The sequence below is a fragment of the Passer montanus genome, unplaced genomic scaffold, assembly GCF_014805655.1.
Source record: "Passer montanus isolate IOZ18808 unplaced genomic scaffold, ASM1480565v1 scaffold55, whole genome shotgun sequence".
In the NCBI taxonomy this organism is placed as follows: Eukaryota; Metazoa; Chordata; class Aves; order Passeriformes; family Passeridae; genus Passer; species Passer montanus.
Genome location: NW_024370485.1, coordinates 1,167,292 through 1,190,556, shown reverse-complemented (window position 1 = coordinate 1,190,556; position 23,265 = coordinate 1,167,292). Strand labels below are relative to the sequence as shown.

The following is a 23,265-nucleotide window of genomic DNA, read 5'->3' as shown; positions in this document are numbered from 1 at the left end:
AAGCCAACACATAATCTTTCTTCACATTGACCTTTTTCTACCAGGATTGAAATCCTTCTGGCAAAACTAGTGCCCTGAAAGATGACACCAAGTATACTATTGTCTTATACCAATGCAGGAGACTGAGATGATGGGTGTTCTATGTAATTCTTCCAATACCAATGGTAATTCAGAACATACAAGACAGTTTTGGACAAAAAAGTTTAAATTTTATTGGTGAAAGTCTTTTGATAGTTACAATTATTACCATTGTCAAAACAGCAAGGGAAGGCTGGTTTCATAAAACAATCCATTAAATTGTGTCTTAGCATGCTATAGGTGAGCAAGCACTCCAGTCTTAATACTTTTACAACATCTTCACAGAAGTCACTGATTTGAAGATCTTGCTAAGTTCAGAGCTGCCTATGCATCATTCATTGGCTGAAACATTTCTAAGTTCAAAACCTTGCAACATTGCAGTCTTTTGAGCTTGTCTTTGTCCTCTTTAAGTTCTTCCTGTGATTTGTGTAATCAAAAGGTTTTTTTAATTGGAAGGAAAAAAAAAAGGGTTACTCTGTGCTGAAAAGATAGACAGATAAAAATATCAGTGGAGTCATACTTCCTTGCCATTGTTCAGTTTGCATTTGAGGTTAAAGCAACAGAAGGAACAGAATGTACTTGGGAACTGCTTGATCTTTTGGATCTTGGTGGGTGGGGCTTAGTGGTTGAAGACTAGCTGCTGTTCATCAATATTCAAAGCTTACAAGGGAGTTTTAACCTTTGCTTTAAAGTCCGGATCCTCACTGGTGGCCCTCAGTGAAGGGGGATCCGGAAGGCATTCATTGGATGTTCATTGTTTAAGCTAATGAACTGGAAGCCTCAGACAGGCACTGAAAGCTGATCTTACCTTTTATTGAAAGTATTAGCAACCAGAAATTGTGATCTTTACTTTGGAGTATATAACATAGGAGTAAAGTCTGGGAGGGGAGTTACCCAGTTTTTTAAGCTGTTTGCCTTATTTTTGTGGAAGTTGTCATATGAGCTTGTACTGGTAGTAACAGTATATATTCACTTATGAATACTTCTGCAGCTGTTACTATGGAGTTTATGCTCTGCAAAATAAGTGGGATAACTGATGTCAGAAATCTGGTCTTCTATGCTTGTAAATAATACGGATTACTAATGACCTTTTTGGGTGTTTTGTTGGTTTATTTTCTTTTAGATTCAGCAATTGGAGGTGCTGCTGCTTCAAATTATGCAAATTCCACTTGGGGTCCTGGAGCCTCCTCCAACAGCGGCACCAACGCCAACCCAACTCACATCTGGGACAAGGTGATTGTAGACGGGTCTGACATGGAAGAGTGGCCTTGTATTGCCAGCAAAGATGCTGAGTCTTCTTCCGAAAACACCACCGATAACAACAGTGCCTCGAACCCTGGCTTGGAGAAGAACACTCTGCCAGGAAGCACCACTAGTAACAAAGGAAAAGGAAGCCAGTGCCAGTCTGGAAGCGCTGGAAACGAATGTAATCTTGGGGCCTGGAAATCTGATCCCAAGGCTAAATCTGTTCAATCTTCCAACCCTGCTGCCGAGAGTAACAATGGACTTGGTAATTGGAGGAACTTGAGTGGACAAGACAGAATCAGTCCCGGTTCTGGTTTCAGCAACTTTAACCCAAATAGCAACCCATCTGCTTGGCCAGCACTGGTTCAAGAGGGCAATTCTAGGAAAGGAACTCTGGAATCTGATAGTGGTAGCTCCAATGCACAGATTAGCACAGTAGGTCAGACCTCTAGGGAACAGCAGTCAAAGATGGAAAATGCGGGTGTTAACTTTGTCTCTGGCAGAGAACAGGCTCAAATTCATAACACTGATGGACCAAAAAATGGAAACACTAACTCCTTGAACTTAAGTTCACCAAACCCTATGGAGAATAAGGGAATGCCCTTTGAAATGGGCTTGGGGAACCCTTCCAGGAGCACTGACACCCCTTCTCAAAGCACTGGAGAAAGAAAGACTGGGAGTGTTGGATCTTGGGGTACAGCTAGGGGGTCTTCTGGAACTGAAACAGTCTCTGGGCAGAGCAATTCTGGAAACCATGGGAACAATGGAAAGGATAGAGAGGACTCCTGGAAAGGAGCTTCTGTTCAAAAACCTAATGGGTCAAGAAGTGATTCTTGGGAAAACAATAACCGGTCTACGGGTGGTGGGTCTTGGAACTTTGGCCCTCAGCATGCAAATGAAAGCAAATGGGGTGAAGGGAACAAATTAACATCTGGGGTCTCTCAGGGAGAATGGAAACAGCTGTCTGGGTCTGATGAACTGAAGATTGGAGAGTGGAGTGGTCCAAACCAACCAAATTCTAGCACTGGAGCATGGGACAATCAAAAAGGCCACCCTCTTCCTGAAAACCAAGGCAATTCCCAGGCTCCCTGTTGGGGAAGATCTTCCAGCTCTGCAGGAAGTGAGGTTGGAGGTCAAAGCACTGGAAGCAACCACAAAGCAGGAAGTAGTGACAGTCACAATTCTGGACGCCGATCATACAGGCCTACTCATCCTGATTGCCAGGCAGTCCTGCAGACTTTGCTGAGCAGGACTGACCTGGACCCCCGAGTGCTTTCAAACACCGGCTGGGGCCAGACTCAAATTAAGCAAGATACCGTGTGGGACATTGAAGAGATGCCACGACCCGAGGGGAAGTCTGATAAAGGAACTGAGGGGTGGGAGAGCTCTGCCACACAGACAAAGAACTCAGGGGGCTGGGGCGATGTACCCAGCCAAAGCAATCAAAACAAGTCTGGATGGGGTGAGCTCTCAACCCCAACGGAGTGGAAGGACCCCAAAAATACTGGAGGATGGAATGACTATAAGAACTCCAATTCTTCTAATTGGGGAGGAGGAAGGCAAGAAGAAAAATCATCTTCCTCTTGGAATGACAGCTCTAGTAAGGATCAGGGGTGGGGTGGACGGCAAAGTAATCAAGGATGGTCTTCTGGAAAGAACGGTTGGGGAGAGGAAGTTGACCAAACAAAAAGCAGTAACTGGGAAAGTGCAGGAAACAAGCCAGTGTCTGGTTGGGGTGAAGGTGGGCAAAATGAGATTGGAACTTGGGGTAATGGTGCAAATACAGGCTCTGCTTCAAAGGGTGGATGGGACGATTGTAAAAGAACTTCAACATGGAACGAGACGGGTCGACAGCCCAACTCCTGGAACAAGCAGCAGCAACAGCACCAGCAGCAACAGCAGGAGTCTTCTGGTTCCTGGGGTCCACCGCCCCAAACTCCAAGTAATGGGCGGCCTCCAAACTCAAACTGGAACAATGGACCACAGCCAGCTGCCCCCAAAGAGGAGGAGCCTAGTGGCTGGGAAGAACCTTCTCCACAGTCAATCAGTCGAAAAATGGATATTGATGATGGCACTTCAGCGTGGGGAGATCCTAGCAGTTATAACTACAAGAATGTGAATTTGTGGGACAAGAACTCACAAGGAGGACAGGCCCCACGAGAGCAGAGCCTGCCTACTCCAATGACTAGCAAATCACAAGCATCAGGTACTAATCTTGTTCCTTTCTTCAGCAAGCTCCTATATTTGATGGTAACGTTAATGCATAAGAGAGATGCTTGTAGTCACCAATTCTTAATAGTTTTATTCTATAAAGAAAACCAAATTCTTATTTGAACAGTTGGGTCTGTATTTAAAGCGTCTTTAAAATTTGAATCCATCAGTCTTCTGCTTGTTGTGCTTCAGTAACTGTGATCTGAATTCTGGTCACTTTGCCAGGAAGAAAAATGTTTGTTAGCTGACAAATCTGCATATTCATTTTGAGCTCTGAGGAACAGGTTAAATTGCAGAATCAAAAACCTTTAAGACTGAGTCCAGCCATAAACTTAATAAGCCCAAAACTTGTTCAGTCCATGACTAAACAGTGTTCCTCACTGCAAAATCTGCAGGTCTTATAAATATCTCCAGGGATGGTGACTCAACCTCTTCCCTGGGCAACCTGTTCCAGTGCTGGACAATCCTTTTGGTGAAAAGTTTTTCCTAATACCCATTTGAAACCTCCCCTGGTGCAACTTGAGGCCATTTCCTCTTGTCCTATTTCTTGTTACTTGGGAATAGAGACTGGCCCCAGTGTGACTACTGCCTGCTTTCACATATTTGTAGAGTACAGTAAGGTCTCCCCTGAGCTTCCCTTTCTCTGGACTAAATAGCGTTTTTATATTTAATTATTAGAGATATGGGGAGAAAATCTTTACTTATTTTTAGTGAAAAACATTTATCTCTGAAACACTCAGTTAAAACTTGAAATGGAGTACGTCTGTGACAATTTCTTAGTCAAGTTTGACTTTGCTGTGTGATAAAAAAATACTTGGAGAAATATATTCTTCTTTGGAATAAGGAAAAGAAAAAGTTACATAGCCTGGAAATGTATTAAGAAATTATTGTTATGTAATCTTTTCCTCTGACTCAAAGACACTTTAAAGAATTCTGTCTTGATTTAATACGTACTGCAAATACGTCCTGAAGTCAGTATATAAACCCTAAGTTAGATGCTTGTAATTAGTCACAAAAGTTCAAAAATAGGAGGACACTATTATATGTGGGGTTCATGTTTAATCTGGGAGAAGAGTATTACTCATCATAGCCTTCTCTTCCTTTCCATCCCTGGAGGTCAGTGCCCACTCTAAATGAGTTGTGAACGATTGTCAATTCTGTTGCACCCACACTGCTGAGAAGCCAAAGTTCTCAACAAGAAAAACGAAGCAGTAAATTAATGACGTGGTGCTGCACTGCAGTAAACAGTTCATTGTCTAAATGGTCTGTAATGAAACCTCTTTCTCCTCTGTGCAGTCTGGAGCAAAAGCACTCCACCTGCTCCAGATAATGGTACGTCCGCCTGGGGTGAGCCAAATGAAACCAGTCCCGGGTGGGGTGAAGTAGATGACACAGGAGCATCGACTACAGGCTGGGGGAATGCACCTTCCAACGCCCCGAATGCCATGAAATCCAGTGAGTACAGGCCAGACACCTGGTTCTTTGCAATTGACTTGGAGATTTTTGTGTTTGGCCTTTTGACATAGCTCACCTGTGGAGGAATCATCTGAGGTGTAAAAGCAGTGTTGAATGTTTTTATAGGATTTTGGTGGATGAGTATTAAGTGTTTGTAAGTGACTGAAATTTTGTCTTTTAAAGTAGTAAAAAAATTCCTAACTAAGCAATTAAATGAGCAACTCTGATTCTGGAAGTGCTGAAACACAGTAAGGAAATGTGTATTTTTCTCTGGTTGCCTACTTGTTACATGATAAGTCACCTTTTCTGTTCATATCAGCAAACAGCATGCACTGAACTGACAAATTTCACTGTGCAGGCCATTACATCATTATCTATGCTTTGATAATGCAACCTAGCTTTGAATTATTTTTTTTAATAGTGTGAGAAAAATTGTAACTCTTAAGAACTGCACTTCGTAGTAGAACCTAAATGCCTATTGCAGTGTCTTTCATGCATGAGATGTTGAAATATTTTGAAAATTTACTTCAAAGTTAAAGTTTTGCTATATTAAGAGTTTTTGTGGATATTATTCTTGGTGATGTAAGTTGTTTGTATAATTTCTATTTCACTTATTATAAGGAAAAAAACAAAAAAAAAAACAATGTTATTGCCAAAGTCAGTGACATTTGGATGTAAACTTTCCTGTAGGAGCTATTGATGATGGTGTTACTGAACTTGACTTGATGATGACCAAAACTGTTTCCAGCCCAGAAGTTGCTTTTGCAACGTGTAATTGTTTGAAATGAAGTTCTGTGTAGGTAGTTTGCTGTTGGGTCATTCTCCCTTCCTCCCATGCCAGTTAAATACTTTGGCCATTTCTGAAACAAAAAAAGCGTTGCTTCCTTAGTGTTACTGTTACAGCAGGCTTTTGTGGATGACAGGCTTCCCATGCCTGCCTCACAGACTTGGCGTTTTGAGGATGTTAAGCTGATTTCGGATGGCTGTCTCCTTTTATTTATAAAAAGATACTTAAATATGACCAAAATAAGAACTTCTGAAACTGATTTGTTGAAAATTCTGTTGACTGGTTAATGCTTAATAGAGTCCTTTAAGATTATGCATGGTTGCTTTCTTACCATGACGTGTCTGTATGTGTGCCATAACCAAAGAACTGCAACCTACATATGCTCTTCTGTATGTGAGCTGTCCCCAGCTCTGGAGCAAAATCTAGGCACAGGATACAGACTAGCTGTATCAGAAAAGGGAAAAAATCAGTTTGGAGCTAAGGAAAGAAGCATAGATCAGTATCCACCTGTTTAGAAAACGACATTTGCATAGTTCCACCAGCATTGTATAAGAATGTTCTGGCAGAAATAGGAACAAATTCAGTTTTCTGTAATACTTTTTTTTCTTACCTTGAAAATTTCATTTGTGTTCTATGGCTCTTGGTATCTCCTTACTAAACAAATGCAAAAAATTAAGCTGCTGTCATACAAACAAGTCATCTTTACATCACTGTCCAGATTCATGTTCAAGAGTCCTAGAGAGCTGTCAGCGTAGAAAAATAATCTCTGGTCATGTATTAGCATGGTATATATTTAAGCACTGTCACCAGAAATAAATTAAAGCTGCAGAGACTACCCAGTATAACATTTCCAGATTGTGTTCTTGACTCTGCAGTCGTAATACCTTAATGTAGCCTTTTCTGTGTAAGTAGCAGGATTAAGGGCCAAGGGGTAGATTTTTTGCACTTAGACTAGTATGTTTCATAAGCAGCCCTCAGTTTTAGTACCCAATTGAACAGACTTTAAAAAGATGTTTCCTCTGAAGTATCTGAATGTTTATTTATGGTGCATTTTAGGGTATCTCTTAAACCACCATAAAATGCTGCTGTACTTACTTTCATTGTGGTTAGCATAGAGATCCCCATAGTAGAATAATTGCAATTCCTGACTTTTTTTATATTCAGACATGTCAGGTGTTTGCCTTCAGACTCTACTTAAAAGTTGTTCTTGTAATTTTATGGAAGAGTAATTTTATGGCAAGGGGAGGTTTTGAAGTGAGAGAGGAATTAATTGATAAACGACCTGAACCAGCGTCTTCAGCACCCCTGGTTTTTGTGTGTGCTTTGAAGGCTTTCATTTGCACTCAGAAATAGTAGGTTGCCTTTTAAATGCAGCTGTATCTGTATAAGAGGTCCCTATTGCTATTATATCTTTAAAGGTTTGACATTTCTTTAAAATAGTTGCACAACATGACATGTGAACATGCCACCAAATCTCTTGGGTTTTGGAATTCGTGCACAAGTTGTTACAGCTGTTAAGAGTGAAGACACATTTTTGAATTTATTTTTTTAGTTCCTTTGCGATTCTGATGCTCTCAGCCAATGTTGCAGTGTCACATCACCAGCTGCATAGCATTGTAGACTGCTTCTGAGCTTTTCTTTTTGTTGTTTTTTCTAAAGGTTCTAAATCTATGCAAGATGGCTGGGGAGAGAGTGATGGGCCAGTGACAGGAACACGTCATTCCAGCTGGGAAGAGGAGGAGGAGGGAGGAGTCTGGAACACAGCAGGCTCTCAGGGAAGCAGTTCCTCCCACAACTCAACAAGCTGGGGACAAGGAGGAAAGAAAACACAAATGAAGGTAAAATGCTTGAATGAGTCATTACTACTGTGTTGTCTGAAAACAGTCTGACTGATATGTTAGAGCATTATGTAGTTATTTTTTAAGAAGGTTTTGCAGAGTTTCAGCAAGGTGCCTCTTAAACTGGTGTAAAAAAAGGGGAGGTTTTTGGATTTGCTTTAATACATTACACCTGTTATGACTAATAAATCTTCCAGTAGGTGTCAAATTCTTTTGGTAAGCTGCACAGCCATAACTAAATGAAAATAAGTATCTCGAGGCTATTCCTCTTCTCTTGCTGACACATCTTTGTTAGGCTGCTGTTGTTGTTCTTGCACAGCCTGTTGAAGTTTGCATTCCACAGTCCTTTTGGCACATGAACTTCTTATTTCTAACAACCCTTGGATTTATGTCTGACTTATGTTTGTTGTTGTTGACATTTGGCCTCAAACAGGAGCAGGAGCTTGGCTGTAGTCCTGAGTAAATTTCTTTTTAAGGTTTGTTTTCATTGAAGTTCTTCAGTACAGTAACACTTGTTACTGTGTTAATATTAGAAGGACTGCGCTGTGTCTGCTTTTCATGAAGTAGCTAGGGCAGACTCAAAAGGCAAGGCACTGCAGTTTCCTAAGACATGGAAATACTACTGTGGTATGGTAGGGAGTTTCACAATTCATGTTTCACAGAAATTATTCTCAGGGACTTTTTTCTCATTTAAAGCTTTCTTATTTGAACCACCAGAAAAACTTAAAATTGTTTCACTGTTGAACTGTGTTAGTATTGGTTTTGGTGATCTCTGAATTACACTAAGGCCAAGAAGAGACCCTGGTTAGCACAGTGCCTGTGCAAGAGACACCATGCTAAAGGGAAGAAAGGAAGTAATTTGCCTCTGAATGCACTGAATTAAAGAATGTATTAAACTGTAACAGAAGAAAAAATAAACAATGTTCACAAAGCTTTCCAGATTGCAGAATGAAACTGAAAGTGTGATAAACATTCTACATGACAATGTCCAGCCAGTTTGGAATATCTAACAGTGGGCAATTGTACAAGACAGAATATTTGGTAAATGTTTCCAGACATGTAAATACTTAGTTATTTTTTCAGGAGATGAGTTTCTCTGGTACCAGAATTTTCATTTTAAACATGCACATCTCAAGGATAACGAAGAATTTAAGAAATCAAGTTTCTTAAAAATATTTTTCTCCTTTTTTTTCAGTGTGCATTAAAAGGAGGAAATAGTGATTCGTGGATGAACCCTTTATCCAAACAGTTTTCAAATATGGGCTTGCTAGTGAGTATTTATTATTTTTTTTAAGTGCAGCTTTGTGAAAGAGCTGTAAGCTTTAAAATAAGTCAAAATATCACCTGTTTCACAATTATTTATCTGCATCTGCTGTGCTGGGATGTTGATTATAATACCTGTAGTAGCTGGCTCAGAATGGCTTCTCAGAAAAACCCTAAATCTCCTTCGGTTCCTAAAGTTGCTTTATGATAGCTCCTCCTCTGAGGTTGCAGTTTCCTTGCAAGTAATAGATTTGGGAGGAGGATGTGTGTTTTCTTATTTTGTTTGGTTGGTTTTGGGGTGGGAGGATTGTTGATTTTTAGTGTGGGGTGAGGTTTTTGTTGCTTTGTTTTTGGGATTGGTTTTTTTAGTTTTATTTTCATATCATGCTGTTTAGAGCACTTAAGATAGAGGCTCCTGCCTGTAGTGTCAGATATCTGTGATAAGTCCAAGGTACTCATTCTGAATCTCAGCCATCTATCAGAAAAGGAGGTTTACAGCTCTGTGTCTGTCTTGGCTGAATTTATTTTGAAGTACAGCATGGTCTTTTTAGGAAAAAAAGGGCTCATTATGAATCCATAAGTAAAGATTGTTTGGTAAAGTGAATAAATAAATATCACGTAATTGAGAAGAGGACAGAACCGTAGGGGAGTATTTAAAAAATAATTCTGTATTAATTTTTATATAAAGGGACATCTGACAAGCTAATGTGTAAAATATTTTGCGGAATATTGTTCTAGTTGTCATCCTGTGAAGCAGGAATACAATGTAATACTAGCTAGCAGGAGATAACAATACAGAGTTTGTGTGAGAAGTCTTAGGCTGCATAAGACACTGACATGCTTAGGCTTAGTTTGCAATGTCTTTTGGCTCTCAAGCTCTAATTCAGTTTGCTAGACAGTAGATGCTTCTGAAAGCTATGGGAACACCCTGTCCCAAACTGCCAACTGAAGAATCCCATGGCAGTACGTTTCAAGATTTGATGGCATGACAGGTCATGAAGATGAGCTATCATTTTGGCCACTATTTTCAGTGTTTTGTCACTCAATGGCTGGAACACAAGGCCGGGGGTTCATTTAGGAGCAGCTCTGTGTCCATCTTCGTCCGTCGCTGCCTTTGTGTGTCTGCTTTCACATGGGTGAACTTGCCATGCACAGCATTAGGGGGTTGAGGCAAGGTGTGTCCAGGGTGGTATCAGAAACCCTTGTGTTCAGTTTAAAGTAAAACCTTCATTAGCACAAGCATGTTCTTCCTGCATTCCACCTTTCTGAAATATTTCTCAGCATTGAACAGAGGTCAGAACTGAATTGTGGTTTGTTTTTTTTTTTCTTCCAGAGTCAAACTGACGACATTCCAGGCAGTAAGATGGACTTGTCTGTAGGTACGTATATTTTAATTGCAATGCATTTGAAACGTGAGATCACGTGTAGTGTTTTTATGAGGATGACCTGCTGTACTCTGGAAGGGTTTGATTCTTAATTTTAGCACTCCTCATAATATAAGGGTAGAGTAAAAATCATCTTCTGTCTTGTCTGTGAGCTTTGACTCTGGTGTGCAAGATTATGATATATACCTGTACAGAGGAGAGCTGTAACTTGGGGCAGAGACATCTTTAAGACTGTTTTAATCTTGCAAGTGTGTATTCGTTGTTACTGTTTCAAGAAAGTGAAAATCTTTCCCATTTGGTGGTCAAGTACTGTTTTCCCTCCTGCCAGTAGGATATTCCATTTACTACAGCTTCATGGAGGTGATCTGAGGGGAAAAAATTATCTTCTGTCATTGATTTCTGCAGCTGCATGCCTCAGGCTATTACAAATTACTTTTCAGTAGAACTAGATTTTATGTTCTGGATAGCTTCACCACAATTGCTACACAGCTGTTTGGTACCAAAGGTAGAACTGTGGTAGTCAAGACTTGTTTGCATCTAATACATGGTCTGGATTTGGTATTCTGATACAATCCAGACAGATGCAGTGTCTGTCAGCTTAGAGTCCATTACATTCTTAAATTTCTGTCATACTTCATAGAGGATTCAGTTGTTCATTTTTCCCAAAATTGCTGTCTTCCTCTGAGGTAGTGAAGGATTTCAGTAAGAGATGATAAAAATATTTATATGGTAACGATAGTTTTGAGAAATGTAACAATTTTTTGATCTCTCCAGTTTGGCCTCATACATCCTCCCTAGAATTCAGACTCTGATTGTATCATGCTTCTCTAAAGAATGTCTAGGTGGAGATCAGTCGCTGTCATGGGTGTTCAGTTCTCACCTGCCTTCAGATGCTCTGGGTAAAAAACAGATCTAAACATATACAAATCAAGAGGATGGTAGCCTGGATTATGTTGATTATAGCTCTATTAGTTTTTTATCTCCAAATTAAGGATCCTTTGGAACTTTCAAGGACCCTAATGCCATCAGAGCTTCTGAGGTGACTGCTGCTCAGAAAAACCCTTGAAAGGATGCAGAAAGGCTGCATCTTTTACCTTGCACATATGTTGCACTTCTGAAGTTAAGTGTGCCCATTAGTGGTGGCATCCCTTGATCTTCGAGCCATTTATTATGGCTTGTATTCCATTTCAAAGACTGAGAATGTAACACATCTTTATAGGTTTTTCTGTTACTTCTGTATTTAGCAGTTTTGCTCTTGTTGCTTATGGCATTTGTTTGTGGAAAGCTATAAGCTGTTTTGGTCACTCCAGGTCTACTTCTAAACTTTAAAAGTTGGACTTACTTATGAGGTAGGCTTGTTCTTCAACTGGTTTTCACTCAAGATTACAACATACCATGTTTTTCTGACAGATAACTGCCAGCATGATATTTTCCTAGTTTATGGATAAATGCACAGAGTTAAATCTGTGCTTGGAGACCACATATGTCAAAGAAAACTTTGGCTTTGGTATGCTTGGAGCACCTTGGCACTGATCATCATGTCCTGTCAGTAATTCTTACTTACGTTAGTTTCAGTCTCCTTGTTTGAAAAGCGTGTTCCCTTTATTTCAAGTGCTAGAGTAATACTTTTATTTACTGACCAGGACAGAAAACAGGGGCATCGATAACATGTCTGAGGCAGATGTACCTCTTCTTCTACCAAATCTCTTTAATGATTGGCTTGTCTACTTTGAAAATAGGATATAACTTTTCTTTTCCCATCAAAATATCTCCTATTCTGTAAGTCCTGAGACGTAAAGTTTGCTACAGTAAAGTAGCTTGTCAGAACCAGTTAAGATTTTGTATTTTCTTTTGACAATCACCTTTGTCTATTTTGTAATATATTAGTTAAAACCTCTGCAGATCAGAGAATTCTCAAATCACCTGTAAATAAGCGAGAATTTAATTTAAAAATTTCTATTTCCAAATTAATTACAAATGTAATTAGTGCAGCTGGCTATTGTAAATACATTACAAAGCTGTAACTTCCGTAGCATTCAGATGAAGCAGGTCAATATCTAAGTGCATGTGGGTGTTCAGTAGCTTGGATGAGGTAAATTTATGGTAAAAGTATAAAATCAGTATCTTTAAAATGTTTTTGTGGTCAAGCAGAAAATGTTTCAAATGGTTTTCTCCATTTGGGTTACCTCACTGAGTCTGTTTCCACCATATTAAGTGTCTTGTTGGCAAATGTTTTGGGTAACTTTGGTCAGCAGCAGTTTGTGTCTCCTACTTCCCAGTGCAGGATCATATTATATAATTCTGCATGGAATTCAGATTTCTTTTTTTTTAAGCTGTATGTATATGGTGGGGAAGGTGTACTTACTAGAAGCTTTTTTCTCCCACATTGGGGAGTGAATGTCATCTTCCAAGTCCTTGTTTGATTTTGAATTTTTCAGTGTATTTCTCAACTCTTAATAGTGGGAAAAATCCAAGAACTGATAGGGTGGTTTTTTATGAAGATGATGTAACTTTTAACCTGTTCCGTGTTTCTGCATGTAGAGAATTTGGGGCTTCATATTTATTCATACACAAGTGTTTTTGACTACTGTAGAGGGTAATTCAAACTTCTCACATTTTGTCAGTTATCTTGGACTACATAAGGTAAAGTTGTTCTTTAGCCCACTCCATTATTTATAGCTTTAGTTGGCAAGTTCAAAGGACAAGTCTCACACAACACATTTCAAGGTTGCATTAGAATTTTCTGTGAATGGGATAAAGGAATGCAATCATTTCTCTTAGTGAGGCCTTGTTTATACTGAAGTTTAAGCAGCTGCCTCAGCACTAAGTGGCATGCAAGTCTGTGCTTCAAGCCTTCAGAGGTGCTCTTTTAATGGCCTGTGTATTTTACAAGGCATCATTCAGTAATGTTTGAGGAGTTGATTGGATCATCAGGATAACCAGAGAGAAGGAAGGGTGTTTCTGTGGCTTAGTCATCTTGTGTTGGCATTGACCCAGTTTCATTTCAGACAGTGATGCAACTGTGCCTCGCTTTCAGTTTCTTTTCAAGCAACTAATGGCCAGGGCTTCCTGTGTGGAATTAAAGCACGTGAACCTTTTAGTAGCACGTTGCTGGTATTGTGTGCAGTGGTTTGATGTAGGTATTGACAGCACTGAGCTGTTTGTGACACTTTGGCTCTGCAAAAGCACTCACAGTCGTAGCTTTCAGGATATGTTAGAAAGGGATCACAGAACCACAAGCTCATCAAGGTCAGTGTGACTCCAGTTACAAGCTAAGATATATATGTAGGTGATTTGTCAGCTGTCTTGTGATAAATGATGTTGAAGGCATCTGAGATGATGAAGCTGGATCAGCTTTGAAAGCTGTGTGGATAAGCAAAACCCATGCAATTAGTGGTCAGTTTCACAGCTTCTTGGCAGTGGCATCACTGTGAATATTAATAGTTTGGGATTGGACATTAAGAGATGCTGTTTTTCAAAAAAACACTGTCTTGAAGGTGTTAAAGTGATTAGCTGTCTGCTCTGTAAAGGTTCAGTGTTTTGTCAGTGGTAGGATAGGTTATCACCAACTTCCTTAGCAAAAATTACAGTTTATTGTTAATTGTGCTGACATGTTTTTAAAATGATTCTTGGAAAGACCAACTGTGCTACTAACTAAACACTATTCTTTAAAAATACCAGTAAAGCTCATTTCTAGCACATCCGTATTTTAAAACAAAGATTTTTTTCCATCTACTTCAACATAGCAGTATGCATCTAATAGCTTACAGGTGCCACATTTGACCAAAAAGATTGTTCCTTGGCAACAGTTCAGTGTGTAAGGTGGAAAACTTATTCCAGTCAACGCTCTGGCTGTTGATAAAGCTTTTAGAGAAAATCAATGTCTTGTTCATCGTGTATGTTTCAGTTTGGTCATCTGTTATTGACATCTCGTACTTCACCAAGTTACTGACTAAACAATGGCAGGAGACTTCAGAGGGTGTTTGAGAAGTGTCTCTCTTACTGGTTGGGTTATTGTTTACAGGCTGAAGGTTGTCTGTCTGAATTTACAATATACCTGTTGATGTCTTGTGTTTAAGAATTAAGTTCATGTGACTGTAAAGCAATCTTCACCAAATAATGTGCATGTGACCAAATTTTTCAAATGATCTCAAATAATTTCTCAATGTCAAACCCAGCAGAAGCTAAGCATAATACATGGAGAACTTAAATAGTAATCTTTCTACATGGTGAATCCAAAAAAATTACAGTGCAGGTTTTGGGAGACATAGAGAACTAGGTTTTAATTAATATAATTAGTTGAAATGTTTATGTTTATATCTTGACATAAATTTTGATAAATACTTCACATTAAACTCTATAAAGTAAATTGGAATGTTCAGTGTTAAATGAAACTTCCTACATTTATTTTTCAACACTATTAATACCAACTGTAGCTGTGCTAAAGTATAAGACAGATGTAATTAATACCCTGATCTTACAGAGTATTTCTTTGGCTGTGAACCTGCTGTCATGAGATTATTTGCACTAATTTCTTTCTTTTTTTACAGGTGGTCTCCCAGATAAGAAGTTTGAGGTCGATAAACGAGCTGTGAATCTCGGGGATTTTAATGACATGATGAGAAAGGATCGATCTGGGTTCCGTCCACCTAATTCCAAAGACATGGGAACCACAGATAGTGGGCCTTATTTTGAGAAGGTGAGAGAAATGTATTTAGATAAATTAATATCAACCTCTTTGTTCAAGATCCCAGTTTTTGCCCTAGTTCTCTGTAGGTGCTAGATATTGAATAACCCTGAATGAGCTCAGTAGTAAAAGGTGTGGGGTGGTTTTATTGGTAGAATGAATGTGTGTATAAAACAGGTGTCAGGTGTGCACAGACAAAATTGCAGAGAGTGAGGCTTTTTATTCCAGAATAGACTGGTTTTGATGTAGATAAATTCCTTTCTTTTTTCTTGGAAGGGTAAGCTACTGGTAGCAATAAAATTCATTACAGGTTTCATCATGGTGATTCTTTTGGCTATTAACTACAGTCATCTACTGTAAAGAAAATTGGTTGAGATCTAAGTAAATATAAGTAATCACAGTCTTCCGAATATTTTTCTTTCATGTCTGGCATTTATTGGAAACACCCTTTCTAAATTCCACAACCCCTTATGCTGTATGTCCGTGTACTGTAAGCTTCTGTATGACATCTGTTTCTCTGTGACATCTGTTGTATGTTATGATAGTGTTTCTTTCATATTCTTGCCTATTTTAAACAGAAGCTTTCACTGTTATTATCAAATATTAATTGCTTCACATCATGAATTGGAGAGTGTCCAATAGATGCAGAATGCTCTAGGGCTGTTTTGGTTTTTTTTAGATACAGTTTATCACATGTAAAATGGAAAACAAATTTGGTTTAAAAATTCTGAAGGCGTGTTAACTGTCTAGGAATTTTTTAACTCCTCCATTTTGGTATAACAAGCCAAAAAGCAATTTTGTCAACTCCCTCTGGTGGAATAATTAATAAATACCATGAACAAAGCTAATGCGTTTCCTAACAAATTATGGTGGTAGGTGTGTGCTAACATTAGATATTCATTCAAAATTTGTCTGCTTCTGTAGTGGTAATAGCCACTATCAGAAATGAATTTAATGAGAGTTCAAAATGTATTTTTAAAAGGAAAACTTAAGAGTATCTCCTTGGACCAAAGTCTTAACTGTCAAGCGATCATTTGAATCAGAAGTTTTGTCCTTGTAACTGCTATTATAAAGTAACTTTGCTTCTTCCTAGTCACTCACGTCCCTCTTTCTCTCCTCTTGCATTCTGTTGCTTCACTAACCAACTCCTGCTGTTGGCTAACTGCTGCTTCAGCTGACTTTGCCTTTCTCCAATCAAGATGGGTGCCTTGGGGATGAGGCTCCCTGCTCTCCCTTCTCCCCTTCTCCCAGCTACAAGCTGTCTCCCTCTGGTTCCACACTATCCAACGTCGGCCTTGGGGCAATCGGCTCAGGGCTCAGTCCCCAAAACTTCGCTGCTAGACAAGTAAGCAGGCCACCTTATAAGATGCATTGTTATAAGGCTGCAACCTGGGCTTAATCCAGTTGGTTGCTTGCATTTGTTTTTCTGCTAAATAGATTGAAATTGTTAATGGAAATTTCAGCTGTCTCAGGTCATTGAGAATCAGTCCACTTTGGTTCCTAGCATCAGAACATACTTGGTCTGGTTTTGTTGGCCTCTTCCTAAATCACAGTGCAGCAGCAGGTAGATGTGCTTTTCAGGAGTCGTGAAGTAAGTGGTGTCCTTTCTTTTAAGTGCTGGCTTAAAACACAGTTAGAGGCTGTTGATTTGCCTCATCAAACCCAACACTGAAGTTTTTCAGACTCCACTCAAAGACCTTGTGTGTAGAAATGTGCCTGTAAAAAGTTGCAGTGAGTTAGCATTGTGCCTGTTTCCTTCTCCCTTCCTCACAGTTCAAAGTAAGGATTGATTTAGTAGTCTTTAAAAATTCTTAAAGTAGCAATATTGTTATGTACAGGGAAATGGTGGGGAAGTAGTTAAGTGATTAAGTGCAGTTTGGCAGAATTTCTGGCTATTATATTCTGCATTGTAGAAGAAAATATTTTAAGAGTACTGGGAAATGAAAGAACAGTACCTAATTATTGCAGCTGGTCTAGCTTATGTAGTCATATGCCTAACATGATGGTGTTTCTTTGTGTTGTCTTTCTGTTTCTATGTGACACAGTGTTGAACATCAGATTAAGTCCAAAATATTCAGGCCTGTTGTTGAGCTCGGTGTGCAGAACTCTTGTTAAAGAGAGGATGTTATAGAGAGGAGTTAGAGATGAAAGTGTAACTGTAGCTTCAAGGCCTCTCAAAAATTTTAATGTGTAGTTGACTCCATCTGGCTCTTTGCAGAATAAAACCTCTTGTTTTTTGGAGCATTTTGTCTTCCTGCATGCTTAGGAATTGCTTCTGAAAGAGAAAATACTTTTGGTGGAGGGGGATGCAGGTTGAATGAGGCAATCCATAGTGCTGCCAGTATAGAAACAGGAGGAGAGACTTGTGTTTGGAAGCAAAAGGATAGCAGAGGATGCACAGTATTAATGGTAGGAGTATTATGCACAATGTTATGATAGGCTTTATGAAATCCTGGTGTATAAGGGAAGGAAAGGTTTTAGTGAAGGCCTGCACAATCTCAGTTGGAAATAATGATGGATTTATGTTGGATGCAGCAATGCTGGCATGGACAGGCAGATTAGGGAATGATGGCTGAAGAGTGGAAAATGCACTCTTCAGAACCCCAAGTATCTGAGTGTCACAGACACCCTGATAGACAGCAGGACATGAGAAATTCTGAGGGTCTTGAAACTGAAAAGACAAACTCATGGCACATAAGGATGCTTTGGAGTATGAGCTTCAGCTTTTACAAGAAAGAGGGTGTAGCTTAATTAGTGTAGGAGACTGTTGATAATATTTCTTGCTTTTTTTGAAAAACGGTACCAAAAAAGGTCTGCTCAAGGGGCTGAAATCGTGAAACATAATCACAGATTTTCTTGGGTCTTGTTCATTCGTTAGAGTTTATTACGGAAGTTGCGTATAAATCGGTAAATACTTCTCATTAAAAAACTCAGCAAGTATTCTTGTGTTAGAAAATAAACCAGTGGGGAAAAAAAAAACGCACAACTCTTTTTCTCACTTGAAAATTTTCTTAAATTTAGTGGGAGAAAAGGGGAAGGAAAATACCCAAATCCAGACGGGAAATTTTTAAAATATTAATTCTAAAATAGCATTAGTTAATGAAAGGCCTTCAGAGGAAAAAAAATAGCCTTGTGAGTGATATCTCAGCAACCTACTCAGGAAAAGTACCTGTCTTCTCTAAAATGGGGGACCACAATTCTTGTTGACACAGTCTTGCCATACTTTTAAAAAGCCAGTTGGAATGGAGTTTTAAGTTTGTTGTTTGTACTCAGAGTTTCCATTTCCCAATACGTCAAGTGCAAAATATTAGAAGATGAGATTTGTCATGTCTTGAAGTAAGTAGATAAACATGACCCTTCAGTGTTAGAAGAGAAACAACCTGCTTCTCAAATATGTGGTACAGTGGCTTTAACCCAGGTAGAATACTATTGATTTTAGCCAAACGTCTGTAATTCTAAGGGAACTCTGTTTAAGTCAGTAACTCGGCTCGTTGTTACTGATATGTAACTATTAGCATAGAAATCCATTATCCTGCAAGATTCATCTTCTCACTACTGCTTTAATTTTATAGGGTGGCAATCATGGTTTGTTTGGAAACAGCACAGCACAATCGAGGGGCATGCACACACCAGTGCAGCCACTAAATCCTTCCCCCAATATCCGGGCGCAAGTGCCTCCCCAATTCCTTTCTCCCCAGGTAAGGAATTTATAGCAACTCATTACTTGTAAAATTAGAGCTACAGCCTTCAGAGCACATCATTGAGGTTACTTACACATCTGTCTTGGTCTCAATTTGATGTTAAGAAATTGAAAAATTGAATAAGATAAAAACATTAAAATTCATAGTAAAAGTACTTAAAACTCAGTGCAAAAGCATTAGCTTTCTATCTTATTCCAAGGCAGTTGATGGTAAATGCTCGCTACCAGTATTTTTAAACCTCAAAAGTGAATTTGGGAGTCCTATGTCTTATATAGGCTTTTGCAAAGTATTTTAAAAAGAACAAATAAACGTGAAAGCTTAAAGTGTTTCTGAAGTGTGACAGGTTGCTTAATTTTTTTAAGTAGTCTTGTCCTGTGCTTCCTGTCCCCCCTCCAAAAGAGAGGTTTGATGAAGGGACTACATGTTACATTTACATTGCAGAGCTTAATCTTAAGACTTCAGAGTCTCCAAATGTACAAGTTTACTTTTTGCTTTGGACTTGGTGAACAGTCTTGAGATTGTACTTGTGTAACTCTCCAAGAATGCAGGGAGAAATGGGGGGATTCTTCTCCACCTACTCCTGTCTTTTACTGTACCTTATTCAACATACAGAGAGATTAACTCTTTCTGTGAGGCACTGTTTCTTTGCTCCAGTGACTACCTGAATGCCTTTCTTTTCCCTTGTCAAGCAGTACATTTTTAATATGATAATGCAGTACTGTGATTACTGGTTAGCTGCATATATATCAGCCTTTAAATTTAGTACAGTCTCTAGCACCTGATTGGTTGGGGGAATAACCTTTGTGTGTGTGTCTACATCTGCACATGTAATACTGTATGCTGTCAATCAAGTGAGGTATTCACTCTGCCCAAGTTACAGATTGTGCATGTTTAAATGTGATGTGTTAATAAATCTGTAATGTGTTTCCCAGAGCACCATTGAAGATTGGTGTCATACTTGTTCCTGTACAGAAATACTTGTACTTCATCTTTTCCTCATAGCAGTGCATTCAGGATATGTAACTGGTTTCCATGCAGGTTTCGGCCTCCATGCTCAAACAGTTTCCCAACAGTGGCTTGAATCCTGGTCTTTTCAATATGGGCCCCCAGCTTTCTCCACAACAGATTGCCATGCTGAGCCAGCTTCCACAGATTCCCCAGTTTCAATTAGTAAGTAGCTAGTCATCTTGTGAGACAAGATATTTTGCAAATTGTCTGATGAGTTTTCTTTTTTTTATGCTTGTTCTAATTCTGTTTTGTTCTACTGATGTTATTTTGTACAAGTGTTCTCTCTTTGCTATGTAGGGTAGTAAAGTCCTGCTAGAAGGCAGCAGATAGGCCCATGTAATTCTTGTGGATTACAGTGAGTTAATGACTCCAAGCCATGTTTTTGTACAGAAAGCAGTTGTTTGTTGATTTTTCATGAAGTTTTCTTCAGACTTATAGTCATAGTGATGGTAATAAAGCGGGTAATTCTGTTGCACAGTGTTAAATTAGAAACATTTAACATTTAAGTGACGGATGTGGTATTCTTCTAATGCATTCATTGTCATTTTATTTGGGTGAGTGGAATGAGAAACAGTTTACCTAAGTTCTGAGCAAAGCATTTGGTAGTGAATAGCTCCTGGCAATTCTGTTTCGCGTGATGAGCTCTGTATTTTCACTCTTCCCACCCCCCTTTATCTTGTAGGCTTGTCAGCTCCTCCTCCAGCAACAGCAGCAGCAACAGCTGTTACAGAGCCAGAGAAAGTTATCTCAAGCTGTGCGACAACAGCAGGAGCAACAGGTGTGTGGCACTGTTTTTGTCAATCATATGAAGTATGAAGTTTGCTGGGGATCTGCAGTAGAGATGGTGCTGGCTCCAGTGATGTCATCTGCTCACTTCATGTTGCACTTTTTGAAGAGCAGGGTCTTTTGTATCTCCTCCAATTCATTGTTTCTTTATGTTTACTGGAATTTGCATTGCACTATAGCATAGTTGAAGCAGTTTTTTCTTTCCTTTCAGATTGCTCGTATGGTGAGTGCCCTCCAGCAGCAGCAGCAGCAGCAGAGGCAGCCTGGCATGAAGCATTCGCCATCCCACCCTGTTGGGCCTAAGCCACATTTAGACAGCATGGTACCCAATCCTTTGAATGTGGGTCTTTCAGATTTACAGACCAAAGGGCAGATACCTGGATACGGTTCAGGTGGTAAGTGCTCTGTGGAAGTAGATTTGGTGCATGACCTGTAGCTTCCTTATTATTAATATGGTAATTGTGTTAGTCACTTATGTCTGCGTTCAGAAATGAGTAATTTATAAGCATTAGAGCAAAGGTTATGACAGGTGTCAGCTTTGAATCAAATTGCATTATTTTTCATTGCATGGGAACAAGACAAACCTATGAAGAAAGTATGTCATGACATACAGACGTAACACGCTTATTTGGAAGATGCCCCTTGAGTATACCTTTTGCTTGTTGTTGATTTCCTTTTCCCACCTTTTTCTTATGATTACAATGACTCCCCATTTAAAGACGCTTAAAAACAAAACAGAAGATGACAGTTAAGTTTTGTTTTGTTTGTTTGTTTCACAGGCTTTGGCTCAAGTGGCATGGATTATGGCATGGTGGGAGGGAAAGAGGCTGGAACAGAATCCCGCTTTAAGCAGTGGACTATGATGGAAGGGCTGCCCTCTGTGGCTTCACAAGATGCCAATATGCACAAAAATGGTGAGAGGGGGAATGTTGGGAATGCCCTTGTAGGATCATCTTCCCAGAGTGGAATAGTTTAGATGAACTGTCTTGCCTCACCAGTATGCTTCTTAAATATGTTTGCATTAATGCATCATACTCCTGGTGATCCCATCCTTTCCTGAGTGTAAATGTGTGTTTTTCATGCTGCAGGTGCAATAGTGCCCCCTGGAAAGGCTCGTGGAGGATCGCCCTACAACCAGTTTGACATAATCCAGGGCGACCCACTCAGCAGCCATGCAGGCCCTGCTGGTGATAGTTGGTTACCTGCCAAATCTCCACCAACAAACAAGATCGGAAGTAAATCCAGCAATGCCAGCTGGCCTCCAGGTATTACATAAGGGCAGGGATTGTGTCCTCACTTTAGGATAGATGTCCTGGACTTTTCCTCAGCATACTTACTTAAATAACCATTGCAATGAAGATATTTGGGCGGCTTGGCCTATCTTGGTTTTGAAATTTCTTCCACATTAAAGTAGAACATAAATGTTGAATTTCCAGTAAAAATGCTGAGCTAAATATGAACTAACTGCTGAATTGCCTGAGTAGTGTGGTTTTTGTTAGGTGAACTCATCTTCTGTGATATCTCATATCTTTCTTTACATTTACAGAAAATTTCGTGAAAACATATGTTCGTAGAATACACACCACCATCTCCCTTCTTTTGTACTGATTCCTTATTTGTGCTGTTACACTGACACAGTGTAAAAATTGATTGATAGGGTGGAATCAGAAAGAAAAAGATGTGAAGTAGGGCTTTTTTGTGATGGTGGGAACACCAGCCACACTGTTGTGGTTCACCTTTGTTCATGTCACATAAACGGTAGAAGAGTGTTGCAACACTTCAGTTATGCTCAGGAATCTTGTGGCTTGGGTAGAAGTATCTTGCTTTTGGGATGGCAGGCTGCCGCACATTTTCAAGTTTGGTAGTTTCATTGGCAGAATTTTATGTTGCTGCTAGAAAACTCTCTAGGCAAAGTACACATGTATTTGAATACAGACATAATTTTCTATAGAAGACATTCATTTAAACAAAGTGCTGTCCTTGAAGTTGTGCAGATTAATCACTGATGCTGTTCAGCAAGTAGGGGTGCTGTGATTTTTCTCTTGTCTGGAAGACAGTTGCATTCCAGGAGAACATTACTAACTTCAAACCCTCTCCTGTGTATCCCTTCAAGCACAAAAAAGTAAAAGTCCAGGTACATCTCCTGGGTAGCACAGACCTCACATCAGACTGAGGAATCTATGTGACAGATACAACTGCAGGAAATGTAGTTGGAGATTTTTTAGGGAAGCCCTCAGTGTCCAACTCCAGCAAGAAAACATCTTGTAATGAGCTAACAGAGCTAAAGAATTAATTATCTCAAAAGCCTCTGCACATCCATAGAGTTTCATACTGCTCACTGCATTCTGTACAGGTATGTTTGTGTTACGCTTCTGTCAGCCTGGTTGTTAAGTATGGAGCTTTTTGGACTGGAGTTGCTGTTCGTAATGCCAGAAATTTCCAAAATGTAATCTTCTACCAGACTTCACAGATTCATTGTTGCTGAACTTGTTTCCTCAGTCACCATTCCTCTGTATTATACTGAGCAAGACAGTACTGCTCGGAATGTTACAAGAGACACATGAGGATCAGCTCTGCCATGTTTCCAAGTTTTGGAGCAGCCACTAGCTTTGGCAAGGTTCTTGGTGCCAAAACTGTTACAGAAGTTAAAAGTTTGATAGCTGCTCTTTGCCCCTTGTTGATATCATAGAGCTTCCCTAGCTTCACTGACAATGGGACCTGTAGTCCCATTGTCAGTGAAAAGTAAATTTTTTTGTTGCTGACTGCCTCACCACTGTGAAAGGATAAGTGAAGTTCACAAATTCTGAACATAAAATTTTAC

The 23,265-nt window shown here is 39.5% G+C and overlaps 1 protein-coding gene across 20 annotated transcripts in view; it reads left to right on the top strand.

Annotated features, from left to right (window-relative positions):
* The window catches only part of TNRC6B (trinucleotide repeat containing adaptor 6B), a 132,306-nt gene that overhangs the window by 86,193 nt on the left and 22,848 nt on the right, over nucleotides 1-23,265 (top strand). For 15 of the 20 annotated variants that reach the window (XM_039725291.1, XM_039725295.1, XM_039725293.1 and 12 more), the window contains 13 exons: nucleotides 1,202-3,529; nucleotides 4,831-4,989; nucleotides 7,436-7,614; nucleotides 8,810-8,884; nucleotides 10,211-10,256; nucleotides 14,813-14,961; nucleotides 16,124-16,294; nucleotides 18,522-18,647; nucleotides 19,689-19,820; nucleotides 20,341-20,436; nucleotides 20,656-20,839; nucleotides 21,224-21,358; nucleotides 21,533-21,709. In XM_039725291.1, coding sequence (XP_039581225.1) covers nucleotides 1,202-3,529; nucleotides 4,831-4,989; nucleotides 7,436-7,614; nucleotides 8,810-8,884; nucleotides 10,211-10,256; nucleotides 14,813-14,961; nucleotides 16,124-16,294; nucleotides 18,522-18,647; nucleotides 19,689-19,820; nucleotides 20,341-20,436; nucleotides 20,656-20,839; nucleotides 21,224-21,358; nucleotides 21,533-21,709 — 3,957 coding nt within the window. The remainder of the gene's footprint in view (nucleotides 1-1,201; nucleotides 3,530-4,830; nucleotides 4,990-7,435; nucleotides 7,615-8,809; nucleotides 8,885-10,210; nucleotides 10,257-14,812; nucleotides 14,962-16,123; nucleotides 16,295-18,521; nucleotides 18,648-19,688; nucleotides 19,821-20,340; nucleotides 20,437-20,655; nucleotides 20,840-21,223; nucleotides 21,359-21,532; nucleotides 21,710-23,265) is intronic. The other 5 variants (XM_039725304.1, XM_039725288.1, XM_039725287.1 and 2 more) reach the window with 4 other exon arrangements.